Source organism: Protopterus annectens, chromosome 7.part0 (genome assembly GCF_019279795.1).
Source record: "Protopterus annectens isolate FY-2018-M chromosome 7.part0, PAN1.0, whole genome shotgun sequence".
NCBI classification, from domain to species: domain Eukaryota; kingdom Metazoa; phylum Chordata; order Ceratodontiformes; family Protopteridae; genus Protopterus; species Protopterus annectens.
In genome coordinates this window covers 1,319,920,115-1,319,936,352 of record NC_056739.1, presented here as the reverse complement: position 1 = coordinate 1,319,936,352, position 16,238 = coordinate 1,319,920,115, and the positions used below count along the sequence as shown (strand labels likewise).

General features: G+C 38.9%; 1 protein-coding gene across 2 annotated transcripts in view; it reads right to left on the bottom strand.

The window, feature by feature from the left end:
- LOC122807033 (prickle-like protein 2) overlaps positions 1–16,238 on the bottom strand; it is a 482,148-nt gene that overhangs the window by 9,225 nt on the left and 456,685 nt on the right. For both annotated transcript variants that reach the window (XM_044077928.1, XM_044077929.1), the window contains 2 exons: positions 12,898–13,084; positions 822–1,673 (listed from right to left, as the gene is read on the bottom strand). In XM_044077928.1, coding sequence (XP_043933863.1) covers positions 822–1,673; positions 12,898–13,084 — 1,039 coding nt within the window. The remainder of the gene's footprint in view (positions 1–821; positions 1,674–12,897; positions 13,085–16,238) is intronic.

Below are 16,238 nucleotides of genomic sequence, written 5' to 3'. Positions count from 1 at the left end.
GTATGATGGCCAGTGGGTATGTGAAGTGACCCACTGCTATTACTGTGTAAAGTGCTGAAGGGTACAGACCACTATTGTGACAGGGACAGAGAAAACACTACTTGTAATGAGTATGCTGGTGCTGACCAGCAGTTATTGAGGGGACTGATTCCTATTAGTGCGCGAAGTGCTTTAAGTAAAGATCACCACTGTAACAGGGTCAGGGCAGACACTGCTTGTAAAGAGTACACATGTGATGTTCAGTGGAGCTTAGAGTGATTTCATAGTAGGGCAGCACACTGTAACTCACAGAAATTCTATTCAATATATGGATTAGGTATATATTCTGCAAGAAATCCTGCTAAAAGCACACTTCCTTCTCTCATAAATTAAGAAGTACATCATTGTTTTGTGTTTTCTACACATGCACACACAGACACAGATGCATATACAAAGACAGGCACTTGAATGAGCATATGTATATACATGCATACTCTCTCACAATTGTTTGTACTCTGAATTCTGTGCATGCTAATCACACCTTTTTTTAAACTTAACGTTGTTCTGAAATTAAACTGTCATGTGGTTTAACTTGTTTACACATTCTGCAACCAATTAAAGAATGTCATATTGCATTTATTTTCTTATAATTCCTGCTGTGATAGATGTAAAAACAAAACTAATGTTAGAACATCATGGGTCTCTAACATTCACAACTTACTGCCATTCACATATAAAAAAATAATTGAAGCTCTGGAAAAAGGACTGTAAAAACATTTCTCAGAAATCTCCCAAAATACATTTTACAGTTTTAAGTTTTATAATAACAAGTGCTTCTTTACCTGTGAGATTTGAAAGAGCAAGTGAGTCCATTGATCCTCTTGGTGTTTGTTGCATTGGAGTAAGCTGCTCGTTAAAACTAAGAGCGCTGATGGGATACCTAGTTCGACACTGCTGTGGAATCCTTTCATGCACGTTATTGTACCGTTCAGCATTAGAGTCAAGTTTTGTTTCCGTGAAACTGTGGTTGGAAGCATCGCTATAACTTTCTTGTCTTCCAAGATTGGTTGGAAGATAATCATCACTATGCTCGTGAATAAAGCTTGCACTACGTCCCTGGAGGCTTGAACTTTTCTTTGGAAAATTATAATCGTTAGTCCACATTTCATGCTGACTTGTACCTGTAGGAGATGGAGTATAAGAAGTCCTTACATTACACTGGCTAAGAAGCTGCAAAGGGCTTTGTGACTGACTTTGCTCTGACTGACTAGCACTACGGTAAAGCTCTTCTCTGCTTTTCCACAGATGTTCACGACTTAGGCTTTGACTCCGGCTAGACAAACTCAGCAAATCCATCTGAAGTGATAGAGGATCTACTTCTGCTGATAGCCTGTTTGCTGATGCCTGCATCTGAAGGGTTGGCTTTGGTTTCCCTTCTCGGGATCTCCCACCATTTCTACCAATCTTTGCACTGCGACGAGACTCACGTGACTTTGCACTTTGAAAAGCTGAGTCTGATGAATCGGAGCAATTGGGATCCTCTCCTGCACTGCAGGCTCTAGAACAAAATATCTGTCCTTGTTTTGGCAGGAAAGGACGCCCAAGTAGGGATTTTTTACAATTAGCACAACAAAAACATTCTTCTGTTGCATGCCAGTGCTGGCCGTCGTAAGTCATCTGGCCTTGGTCTATGCCTATAAATTAACAAAAGGCATAGCAGTTAATGCCCAGTCATTACTGAAATTACAAAAACAAACAAACCAATAAGGTTGTGCCCTATGAGAGGCATTTATAATGCATAAGAATAAATCATTGTTCTTATTTGTCACAGTTATAATGAAACACGTTATCATTTGAAAATTACCATTGGTATACATATATTTCAGAAATACTTTGGAGTCTTATTGCATGCATGTATGCGACAGCTCCTACAGTCTGAGAAGGCCTTTCAACAAACATGCTGTTGAAACAATTATTTACTAAGACTGGGTTACATAAAGTGTTGAAATTGCATTGCAGACAATTGTGCTTCGTGGTCTGAATTCACCAAGAACTCCATTGTACAGCATGTGATGAATAAATTAACAATAACATAACATAAAATGTTATAAATGAACATAAATTAACATTCTGCCCCAGTTAGAGAGTGAAGGCTTCTGCAGTACATTCTGACTAGTGGGGGCCAAACTGAATAAATAGCAAGGTGTGGGAGTTTAAACATGCAGAACTGTTCCACACACTCCCTCCATATCAGTCTTGCTTTCACTTGTTAGATGTGATTAAATATGATACACCCCCCATGTCTTTCCTATCATAGGCCATTCCTTGATCATGATTAATACAAGGGACAGTTTCAGTTAAGCAAGGAGAAAGTTGGTGGCTTACAGTCATAGAACATTGACACTCCATGTTAAATGTTCTATTCTGGGGTGACATCAAGAACACTGCTATATCCTAGTGTTAATTAACTGCAATCAAGGGCAGATCGTGCATCACCCTGAAAAAGGGCAGTAAGACTATAAAAGTGCAATAAAGAGAAGATTGTGCACCATACGAAGTAATAATGGAGTACATTGAATCCCCATATCTCTATTCCTGTCAAAATGAGGCAGTAGCTGTTGAACTATGTTTCCTTTTGACAGGTGCTGGAGGCTGATGGAGCAGTTTCCAGGTGACTGAATGTGAAAAACAAAACCAGCATGATTAATCTGATGGTTGTAATATGTTAAATTTTGTTTTCTGTAAATTACATTTGTGGAGAGAGGGGCTATCATCACCCTTAACTGTTTTAAAATATGATAGGTGCAGTGAGGGGGGGTTATAAAGGATGACAGCCCCAGTACAAATAGAATTAATTACCAGACCATTCATGTTTACAACCCCCCCCCCCCCCCGACCAGTGCAGGTGATTGCTGAGCAACAGTCAATTATGCCAGCTCATTTAATCACATAACTCTTAATTTGGCTGAGGACTTGCTTAGGGTCCAGTTTTTTTCATAATCACCTTTTTGACCCCCCTGCCTCAAGACTGCAGCATGAAATTAACAGAACAGCTCTTTAAGATGGGTCTAACAAGAGATATAGCAAATAGATTTAATACAGGATCTTACAAACAGAACATGTGTTAAGAAAAGCTAATTCATGTAATTATTCCATTTTCACCACAGGTAGCCACGGTGGTGCAGTGGTTAGCATTGTCGCCTCACAGCAAGAGGTTCTCCCGTTCGATTCTCAGCTGGAGCGCCTTCTGTGTGCATGTCCTCCCCGTGGTCGAGTGATGTTCAAGACATGCAGGTAGGTGCAAACATGAATGGGCGTGCCTTCGTTGAAGGCTGTGCGTCAGGCTGGCAACTCTGCAATGTAAAAATCCACTGCCAATCATGAGCAGACTGGAGTTCCGCTGTGGCGACCCCTTAACCTGGAAAAGCCAAAAGTCAATTTATTCCATTTTCACCACAGTTCATGGGCAGAATTAACCATGGATAGTTGTATATATATTTGACTATTTTTAGCCATACAGATTCAATATCATCTTTTGGAAACAACAACGCAGTTTGATACTCAGACTTGAGAGCTCATGTCATACCATCAAAAGCAAAAATAGAAGATTTGGATAACGGGTTCACGAAAGGGCATTTGTTTTGGCCGCATCATTAAGGGATCTAAAGGCAATGATCCAATAAACTACTTTTGCATTTTTAATACATTCCCTAAATTTCTGACTCCTCAGTAGTCAGATTATTCTATGGTCAGTGAAACATAGATGCACTACTGTGGAACATAATTTTGGTATGGCTACAAGAAAGAAATCCATTGTGTTCTTTTCATTTATAATGTCCAGAAAATCAGAAAACATGAGAAGCTGATAGTTTACCTACCTCACCACCATATCATCTCCTGGCACTAAAACCTTCAGAAAACCTATGGATTTCTAAGAATTTTGGATCAAATAGGCAAGAGTTTATTTTTTGGAATGGACATGAAGATAGGGGGTAAACATAAAATGGCAGTCAGCAGTTTGAGAAGGTAACATGCTAGGAAAGCTATAATAAGCCCTTTACATTAAAACACATGCAGATTGGTTCACCCAGTGGTGTTTCTGACTCACAGAACAAAGCAAATGAATTAGGCAGTATACATGATTGCATGTGATTATCTCAGGCATGCTGGACTCATACCTCTGAAATGTCCAGAATTTGATGGAATGTCAAGATTTTTGCGCTATACACACACACACATATATATATATATATATATTTGTTTTTGTAAAATGTGTAGTTTTCTAGCAAATCATGGTGAATTGGAGTCTCTAAATATTGTTAAACATTTGAGTTTTATGTTTTATATCTTTCAGAACTGCAGGTTAATTCAAAATCTGTTATCCTAGCAACTTTTTAAGTTTATAAGAACACGTTTTAAAATCTGTCCTTATTTTGGACCTTTACTCTTACTTTATTTTGGCTTTGTCTGTAATTTGTCTGCTAACAGGTTGATACATATGGTTGGACTTAATGCAGCACCAAGACATTACTTTCAGGGGTATTACAGAGATTCCTAGTAAATGTGTCTTTCCTAAAAGTAGTAATTTAAACTTTAGAACTTTAGGTTTTAGATTAGCAATAATACAATGAAGCATTCAAGACAATCTAATGAGGTGTGAGTAATTTTATGCACTATATCAAAAAACAGCTAGCATTGGCACTTTGTACAAACCAAATCCATCTATCCAGCCATCCATCCACAACCCTTTTTTTCCCATTTTTGCACATGGAGTCGGGATGTCACATCAACAGTGACAATCATCTAGAGCCAAGGTTAACACTGCCAGGTGGTTAGCCCTGCCACAGGTATAGCAATTAAAAACAGATGTGACAGCTTCAATGAGCACAGAATTTTGACACCATCATTGCTGGACATCAAGCAACTCCAACATTAGCTTTGCATTGTCTCTAATTATGATGATTTACAATTTGACCAATGATATTTTTTCTATTCAAAATGAAACTTTTATCCTTGGGGTTTATCTTTATTCTTTATTTCTACTAATCAAACTTTTCAGAATCTTTCTGAGAAGGATCTTGTCACGGTACTTTCCAAGCATCCTGTGAATTCCTACTATGAGTAATGAAGAAATAACAACTTCAGCAGACCTTAGCTAGTATTCTGACTTAAGAGACATGAAGGGTGACGGGGGTGGGGGTTGCTTGTAATGGATTAACATGATTATACCAATGATATTATGGTAATGTTGTCACTATATAATATTAATAAGAAACATCAGCTTATTGAACATGTTGTATGATGTGTTGGTAAGTCTCTTCCAAATACCAATGTGTGAATAATATTTGGAATCTTAAAGACACATAAAAATATGACACAAACCCTTTTTGATCTATAGTGTCAGTACCTGTGTTATGCAGAGATTTCCTACACATGGACACCATTCTGAATCACACTGTACCAACGATTGCCATTGTATTTGAAGGAATCTTAGAATTTTGTTGATAAATTCAGGTGGTATAATATTATGAGCTAAAAAACTTTTTGGTAACAGTTGATGTTAGTTCTTTATTTGTATGCATTATTCAGCAAGAGGGACATGCCTTTATTTGGTGTTATTTGACTTCTTTTACCAATTTTTGAACCTTAAGATCAATATTTGCATTATACTGGAACCCATTTTATAAAACATTTTTTTTCTTTTTAATATGAAATACTAGTAATAAATAAGATGGATACTATGGTGTTTGCTGTGACCTCCAATTTAGCTTATTTGGTGCTTGGTTGATGGAAAGTAAAAACATTTCCAGACATTAGTCTATCTATAAGTGTATACTTTTCAAAAGTTGTGTTAATGATCTGTTCTTTATCTGGAAAGGTACTCAAGCAAATGTTAAGACTTTTATAGAACAGGTGAATTTTACCACTACAAATTTTGAAATGTATCCTTGGAGAAATGAATACTAAGGTAAATTTTTTAGATGTTATGGTTGAACTTGACAAGATAAATAGATGTTTTGAGTGTATGACACAAAGGAAGAATATATTTGCCAATGACTATTTCCACTTCAGAGGTAACCATGCTCTGGATATGAAGAGAAATATACATGCAGGGAAAATTATTAGAGCTTTCAGATTAATTAGCAAACAAGATGCATTCTGGTGGAAGTTGATTTTATTGTTAAATGATTTAGTGACAGGGGATACAAAGTGGAAAATTTGAAAATAGTGGCAGACATTAAACAAAAAAGAGAATCTCACTTTCTCAGTGTTTTGAAAAAAAAGTTTGATATCCAAATATAACTGTTTTAGTATTAAGAATAACCATAGGTCACTTTGTCTGGCAATGACTGTTGACAATGCTAGTATTAGACAAATAATAGAAAAAAATTGGAACGTTATTTTAAGGAATTCTGATTTAGCACAACTTATTGGAAACCAGTCACACCTTTCCTATCAGAAAGCCAATAACATGAAAGGAATTTTGCAACAGAAGGGTAAAGGTACCTACAAGTGTGGTAGTTGCAATGCTGATAGGTTTATCTTAGATGGTCCCGACTTATAGACAAGATTTTTGGCAACCGGTGACTACAATATACAACTGTAATTCTGCTGGTTCTGTGTACATTATGCTCCTGTTGTCCAGCTTTTATGCTGGAGTGACTACTATGAAAGTGTCCAACAAAGTGCAGGATCACACACACACACACATATATATATATACTGCTAATTCAAGGGACTTAACCCTTTAACTGTTGAGCATTTTCAGAAGGCTTTTTCCCAGAATACTGGCTGTTTTGACTATTTTAATCTTTGGATTTAAAAATCTATATCTCCAAAATGGCTCAACATTTATTCATGAATTTTTCATGCAATTATATTGTCATAATTTTCTATACATTTTCATTGGACTGGGTTCCTACAATCAAAGGAAAATATGCATCTGTACCTTGAATTAAAATACATTTTAATCTTATATTTGTGCCCCCCACACTCACTCTCTCTCTCTCTCTCTCTCTCTCTCTATATATATATATATATATATATATTGGTCCCCTTCGAATGGTTGACATTTCACAATTTGAAATGTCGACCATGGGGAACCCACATCTCCCTACAGTGCTGAATGGAAAGATTTCCACTTCCGCACTTTAGTGCAATCTCGTAGTTGGTATATTTAAGTTCTGGGGGGTGTAGGCCTTCTAGTAGCATTAAGGTAAGTTTTTTTTTTGTTTTTTATATTCTACTTGTATGGTCGACATTTCAAATGTTGATCATATGGTCTCGTCGATATGAATTTTGACATTGTGAAATGCTGACCATATCAAGTAGACCCATATATATATATATATATATATATATATATATATATATATATATATATATATGTATACATATATAAATTAAAATATCACTTTTATTCAGAAACATATATGGATTGTAGGTTTGAAATCACACAATTTTGTGTGTGTGTGTGTGTGTGTGTGTGTGTGTGTGTGTGTGTGTGTGTGTGTGTGTGTGTGTGTGTGTGCATGTGTGTGTGTATATAGGTTCATAGGTGTGTACTAGGCTCATGGCTCTGGAGTCTTTACAAGCCTAGGTAAAAAAAAGTGTCCTGGCACCGTGCCACCTGATATTAGTTCACAGTGCATATATCCAGTAGGGCAACTGGAGTGATCTCTGCGATGAACTTTCTGTTACCCATCCACTCAATGAGATTTCTCTTGAAGAGGGCCAGTGAGGTGCTCTGCTTGACATGAATGGGAAGCTTATTCCAGAGTATTATTGACTGTAATAGTGAAAGGAGATGAACCTGTCCTGCCAGCATGTTCTGTTGATTGTGGTAATGAGGTTGTGGTCTCTGGAGCGTGTGGTGTGGGGGGACTGGGATTTCTTTAGGTGTAGCATTTCAAGTAGGGCTGGGTCAGACATGGCTTTGTAAGTCAAGCAGAGATCGCCTCTAAGTAGACGATAAGACACTGAGAAAAGCTGAAGTTTCTTGAGTCTGTCCATGCAGGATCCTTTTTGTGAGGTACTTTTGTGGCCTCTCCAACAGTTGTAGGTGTCTGGTCAGGTACATTCCAAATGGGGCATTATATTCGATGACTGGTCTAATGAGGGATGAACAGAGATGGATGATGACTTCTTTCTTTCTGGATGCGAAACCTTTGGTTATAAGATGTTCAGCGTAGAAGGACCACAGTGGCAATGTGATGATCGAAGGTGAGGTGGCTGTCAACCTGGGTGCCCAAATCTCTTATGGCCCCTTCAGTGAGCTCCCATTGACGTGGTAATTCATGGGAACTGAGTTTTTTCCAAAGGGAATGATAACGCATTTTTTTGGCAACTGGCTCAAGGACAGAACCCACATGGCTAGAATTGCTGGAGCCATGTCAGACTCCAAACCAGTTACAAGTGGCATCCCACAAGGCTCAGTCCTGGGACCTCTCTTGTTCGGTATATATTTCTTGGAGGTACAGGCCAACACGGAAGGACTGTGGCTGACTAAGTTCGCAGATGACTGCAAACTGGGCGCCATAATCGACTCTCCAACCGACACAAGCATCCTCCAAAAGGGCCTCATAGAAACAGACAACTGGTGCCAGAGCCATGGCCTCAAGCTAAACGCCAAAAAGTGTATAGTCATCCCCTTTGGCAAAAACAAAGTGCCCACAAATTACCACATAGGTGGTAATCCATTAAGTACAGAAGAAGTAATTAGGGACCTGGGGACCCATGTTGATAGCAATCTCTCATTTGACAACCACGTGGCCAAAGTGGTTAGAAAAACATTTTATACAGCCCACCTAATCATGAAGGGATTCACATCTAGATCAGGGGAGGTCATCGTGCCTCTTTACTCATCACTCATCAGGCCCATAATTGAGTACAATGCCCCTTTTGGGATGTACCTTACCAGACACCTGCAGCAACTGGAAAGACCCCAAAAGTACCTCACCAAGAGGATCAAAGGGCTCAAACAGATGCCATATGCTGCCCGGTTAAAGAAACTCCAGCTCTACTCAGTGGCATACCGCCTGCTCAGAGGCGATCTGTGCCTGACATATAAAGCCATGTCCAACCCGGAATTAATGGACATGCTGCACCTCAGAAAATCCAATTTTTTGAGGGTGTATTGAAATTCCGTGAATCAAAGTAGACCCGTGTATATATATATATATATATATATATATATATATATATATATATAGTTTACTATCAAAATGTTGGACAGCAGTTACGCGAACTGGGATGGTTGAAAGGCTCTTTTCAAGTTCATATGATGCCAAGCAGGAAAATGTTCAAATCCACAACAGGGAACCTCTAGTGTGCATTCTCTGTTGCAAGGTCATCGCTCTGATTGGAGATCGCACTACAGTGGCAATCAGGAAATTTACCCTTTTCCCCACTGTAGTGTGATCTTGGAGTTGGAATATGTAATTAGCAGGGGGTGGGGGGTGCACTGGGTGACTCCACCCCCCTCAAAACATTTGTAGGAAATCACTGGACATCAAGGTAAGTTTGGTAATGTTGATAAAGTTGAAGTTGAATTATCGACATTACCACTTTCTTTGTTTTGCGTAAACGATGTTTTCATTTTCGACATTACTCCAACAACTGTGTTTCAGCATTTTGACACTAAACCATATAGATATATATATATATATATATATATATATATATATATATATATATATATATATATGGTTTACTATTAAATGTTCGAATGCACTCTGTGCGAACGGCGACCCCATCGACACGTTTGCGCGAACCGAAACACCGAAACCGTTTCGATAGCGAACCGAAACCGCGAAACTCCGACGATCGACATTACCGGCCGCGCAACACCTCCACACCCATGCTACCATGGGTCGGATGGGGGCGAGATTTTGCCGTTCGAACATCTGGGCGTCAGTGTAGTGAAGTTCGCAGTTCCACGTTCGGGCAATGCGCGTCGCACAAAACGGGATCGACAATTTGATAGTAAACCTATATATATATATATATATATGTGTGTGTGTGTGTGTGTGTGTGTGTGTGTGTGTGTGTGTGTGTGTGTGTGTGTGTGTGTGTATATATATATATATATATATATATATATATATATATATATATATATATACATACATACATACACACAGACTCTATCAGGAATTGTCTTTGAAAAAGTCTGAGGTTTCATTTCAAAACTTTCAGACAATAACAAGGCATTCAGATGGAATGTCCACCTAATACTGCAACTTTAACCTCAGAGTTTCCAGTGTAGCACATCTTTGAATTTGACACTGCACCTATAGCCTCTTGAAAGCATAACATTGTAGCCACAGCATTTTACAACTGAAAAAACATATTTAGGCCATTACTGTGTTAAGCTTAATAAGAAAAATTTCAGTTAAAATAAAAAACAATTATAATGCAAAATGTTACATTATAATAGTAAAGACACATGAACTAATGTCAGAGGCGTCTGTCTTTCAAAGGCTTTATCCATGCCTTTTGGAATGTCAATACAAAACATTAAGGTAATACCAACAGGATAATCAGGTACAAACCACACCTAAGACTAAACACCTTCTATTGAAGAATACATCTGAATTACTCCCAACAGTTTCAGCTACTTGAAAGCATGACATGCTTGGTATATTAAAGCAGAAAGAAAAATATATTTTTTCCAGTGAAATATACAGGATCTTCCAGTGAAATATACAGGATTTTTACTTCTGACATCATAAGAGTGTAGTAGATACGTCCTGGACTGTAGTTTTACCCATCCATTTATGCAGTGGACAGATATTCCTATGTAGGAGTACAAACATAGATAGACTTAGATTATGACAATTAAAGCAATCTGAAATGTTGGATTTCGTAGCTGTATATAGGAAACCATATGTTAATTTCCTGAAGGAGATTCTCAATTAAAAAAAAAAATCATGGACTTCTAATAAGATAGTTGGGTACAAATAACTAACATACTGTAACAGTAGAATGTGCCATTTCTGAGAGGGTACATTACCTTTTACAGAAGCATAACTAGGTTGGAGCTAATGGTGCAGACCACCCCTGCCAAGTACAAGATGTCAGGAAACATGATTGTAAGACAGCCAATCAGGAGGCAGTGCACTACCAGTATTCAGACATGAATGCTGATAATGATTTAGCAGCTGGGACTAAAACACTTCAGCACTCTGAGTGCAGTATTTAAATTTACTTAAACTGTGGCAAGGCACCTGTTACATTTGTACAGCTTAAAGTAAAGTATTTTTTTCCTTGAGCAGTAAAGGAATGTGGGCCTAGCTTTCTGCTAGCCAGATTACAGAATGGATTTTTGGGAGCATAACCAGGGACCTGGCTTGCTGGCATGATATTGAGGTGAAAAGTGGTAGCCAGAATGGCAGATCTGGGAACATACCTTTTTTTTGCACTTTTTAACTCAAAATTGAAGGGTGCCACAATGGGGAATGTCACCAGGTGCTAGGTGGCTAGTAAGCTTTCTATGGCTCTGCTGAAAGGAATCACAATGGCTATGTTGCTTTTTAGCAAGTATTGTCTCCCCCAGCAAACTATATCTGTCAAGTAATTGCACTTTACTTTTTTACACCAACCATACAGGTGTCTACTGCTGGCGGTTAACTCTGATGTATGAAAGTGGTGAAAGAACAGCTATAGGATTGCATTATTAAACAAATTAATTAATTAAACTAAGGTTTAAACGAACAAATATCAATTGCTTGCATCCTAAAAAAGCTAGCTCTAAATAGACAATGAGGTGACCTAGCTTCAGTATGCAACATTTTGTTAGTTAGAATTATGCACTTTGTTTAGTTAGGAAATGCACATTAATACACTACTACGTGGAATATGTGTTTGGTTAACATGTAGCAAATAATTTTTTAAGGTTATAGTTTGGTTTTACACATTTTAATGATTTAATATTGGTTCAGGTTAAACTTGTTCAGAATTATAGTTGGCCATTTAGGTACAACTAAGAACTTGTTTTATGTATATCCACATACATAACAAAAGGTTTTATAATTGTTTTGCAGTTTGGCGTATTTATGCAACAATGCAAATCATTTTTTAACAATAAATACAAGTTGCATTAAGTTAGTTTTAAAATTAGGGGATACATGTTTATGTTTTCCCATTTGTGAAAGTTTTAGATTAACAGGTTGAAATGCTGACAAGTGTCACATGACAAGTATAATTAATTAATTTGTTTAATCAATTTACACGCTTAACGTTTCAAGTTTTAAATTGAGTTGTTGCTTGCCTATTGACTGTTTGTTTGTTGATTCTGAGGAAGGAAGGGCACTGAACCTTCCGAAAGCGCTTAATACATTAAATTGGAGTTTGGACTTTATTCAACTGTTTTCATCGCTTTTCATTCAGCTTCGAGTTCCGTTTTCACTTTTTGTGAGTTCTTCATAAATTCAACCCTGGTCAAAAATTACTAAATGTCTGCAACTGAAAGTTACAGGAATGTAGTATGTTGTCAAATTGTACAGCTTAATTTAATTGGAGACATATAGGGGTAGGCTGGACAAGAGACCTGTGGGAATTAGGATGGCGCAGTGGTGCAGCCGTTAGCATTGTTGCCTCACAGCAAGAGGTTCTCTGGTTCAATTTTTGGCCGAGGTGGCTTCTGTGGGGGTCTGCTTGTCCTCCTTCCATTCGAATGAGTTTCCTGCGGGTGCTCCAGTTTCCTCCCAAGTTACAAAGACATGCATCTAGAGCCTTTCTCCCCTGGCCTCTGCTGAAAATTGGCTTTGTTCCAAGTAGACTTTCCTGGCAAACAAATGTTAAATAAATAAATAAGATGAGTAAGCAAGAGTACAGAACAGTAACAGAGGAAGCCTTCCCAAACACTTGTGTGATTCTGAAGTTACTGTAAGACAAAGACAGATGTGCTGGTCTTACCTATATGCTCTCCACATGTATCACAGTATTCTGCATATAAGGACTCAAAACAGTTGCAACAGTAAGGACGCCCTTCTTTCATAATATATCTCTGGCCACCTAGGACAGTTTCACATTCAAAACAGCAGAAATGCTTCATATGCCAGTGCCGCCCTTCAGCTTCTGTACACTCATCAGCAAAAATGATCTGCAAAGAGAGAAACGCATTTTATTTGATTACTATTTGTTGATCTGAAGAGGGACCTAATAAAAATGGACTTATACCTAAACACTACTCAAAGCATGTACAAATACTGTGTTCAACAAATAACATAAAAACATACAAAAGACTCCCAGAGAATCATTTATAGTTCGTATTTACATAAGTATCACTAACAAAGCCACAGACAGGAATATCTGAAGGTCATTTACATATACATGCACTGCTACAGTAATATGGCAAAATATTGAGTTTCATACATGTAGACTTTAATCTCAGTAAAAGCATTTAACTCCCAAAGTAAAGTATAGGGAGAAAACATAAATAACTGTGTCTTAACATGTAGAATAATTTATGGAGTAGGCATGTTTTACTGTTAATGTTCAATGTTATGTTTACATTTTCTTGTTTTGTTGCATGTTAAACAGTCTGTGTAGTGCAGAAGGTACCTAGTAGGACATGTGTATTGCTGAAGTCTGCATATACATTAATACTATTAGCAAATGGCACTATTTTAGTCCTCAGTGCAGGTTCAGATCTGACAAATACATTCTCATCATCTGAACTCCTGCCAGTGTGAGAAGCAGACGAATGATGAGATTAATATCCCTCACTGGTAAGATCAGACCATAAACTAATCTCACTGGATATTCACATCCCGACCCCACCCCCTGCCCAGAAAACCACATTGAAAAACTTCTCTAAAGCAAATTTCACACTCCTCAAAACCGAGGTGGAATCCTTCAAAGCCCCCGGGCCTGTGGAAAATACGGGCCAGACTGCAGAATCCTTTATAAACGCATTCTATGAACACCTTCAGGAATGCATGGATCATGTGATCCCAAATAAAACCAAGACCCAATCCTCCAAAGGCAGACGTCCTGTCTGGTGGACCCCAGCCATAAACAAACTATACAATAGAAGGAGGAAGCTACTAAATGATAGAGCAAAATCCCAAAAAGGGAAGGCATCACTGATCAGTATTAGCAACCCACTACGGGCACTCATAAAACTGTCTAAGGCCAGCTTCGAGAGAAAAATTGCACAGGACACTAAGGATAATCACAAGGCTTTCTTTAGTTATGTTAGGAACCTGGGTGGTAATTCCCAGATATGCTCAGAATTAGTCCAAAATGACAAAAAATACACCGAACCCACAGACATTGCCAACATCCTAGCTGACAGGTTCAGCGCAAACTTCTCCCCACCAAAAGGGCAAATATCTATCCCAGCAGAGTGCTGCCCCCCTGACATCTCAGATGCTCAGGTAAGAGCAGCCCTCTCCAAAGCAAAAAACAGCATCAATGGGACCAGACGGTGTCCCAGGCTGCCCTACATGAACTCCAAGAAGAGCTAAACCCAAACATAAAACTACTGTTCAGTCTCAGCCTTACTACAGGATATGTGCCCAAAGAGTGGTGTACAGCAACAGTGGTCCCTCTCCATAAAGGTGGTGCCTCAACGGATCCTGGAAACTATCACCCCATAAGCCTGACTAGCTTGGTCTGCAAAGCTATGGAAAGGATCATCATGGACCTCATAAATAAAGATATTGGGGACCTACAGATACTGGATCCTATCCAGTTCGGCTTTGTTAAGGGCAGATCCTGCCTCTTAAACCTGGTTGATTTCTTTGAAACAGTCACCAAGGCCATTGACGAGGGGAAGGTGGTCCACACAGCCTACCTGGACCTCGCAAAAGCCTTCGATACAATACCCCACTCGGGCATTATAGATAAGCTCACCAGCTTAAATATAAACCCCTATGCCACTAGATGGATTGCAAACTGGCTCAAGGACAGAACCCACATGGTTAACATTTGCTGGAGCCATGTCAGACTCCAAACCAGTTACAAGTGGTGTCCCACAAGGCTCAGTCCTGGGACCTCTCTTGTTCGGTATATATTTCTTGGAGGTACAGGCCAACACGGAAGGACTGTGGCTGACCAAGTTCGCAGAAGACGCAAACTGGGTGCCATAATCGACTCTCCAGCCGACACAAGCATCCTCCAAAAGAGCCTCATAGAAACAGACAACTGGTGCCAGAGCCATGGCCTCAAGCTAAATGCCAAAAAGTGTATAGTCATCCCCTTTGGCAAAAACAAAGTGCCCACAAATTACCACATAGGTGGTAATCCATTAAGTACAGAAGAAGTAATTAGGGACCTGGGGACCCAAGTTGATAGCAATCTCTCATTTGACAACCACGTGGCCAAAGTGGTTAGAAAAACATTTTATATAGCCCACCTAATCATGAAGGGATTCACATCTAGATCAGGGAAGGTTATTGTGCCTCTTTACTCATCCCTCATCAGGCCCATAATTGGGTACAATGCCCCTTTTGGGATGTACCTTACCAGACACCTGCAGCAACTGGAAAGACCCCAAAAGTACCTCACCAAGAGGATCAAAGAGCTCAAACAGATGCCATATGCTGCCCGGTTAAAGAAACTCCAGCTCTACTCAGTGGCATACCGCCTGTTCAGAGGCGATCTGTGCCTGACATATAAAGCCATGTCCAACCCGGAATTAATGGACATGCTGCACCTCAGAAAATTCAAATCAGATCGAGCTACACGCTCGAGAGCCTTGAACCTCAGCACTGAAATAAATAGGACATGCTGGAGGGACAGATTCATAACCCAGAGGCTCCCTTCTCTCTGGAATAAAATCTCAGTCCAGGTTAGGCAGAGTCCCTCATTGACTCTCTTCAAGAGGAATCTTGATGAGTGGATGGGAGATCGTCGGTTTACCCCGGGTATCACTTCTGTGTCACTGTTAGACAGAGGCACAGTATACTAACCTCGATAAAGGGCATAGCAAAATAAATTTAAAATGGGTGGTGAAAGCCAAACACATTCTGGCTAGGTTTATAAATGCCCTAGGGCAGATAGCCTAGTATGAACCTATGAACCTAAGAGTCAGGCAAGGTACAACTGATACTGTTTAAAGTAACAGCCTGATCTAGAGAAGACATTTTAAATTAAAGTACTGTGATTTGTTTTTGTATTTCTTTCACCTTTTGCTGACAGAAGTGCTTTACAGCAATTACTGAGTGAACTGATTTCATCTTCTGATAAAGAAAAAGACAATTTTATCTTAATGTTTCTCTGTAAGCATCAATGAAGCATCTTAGAAGTGT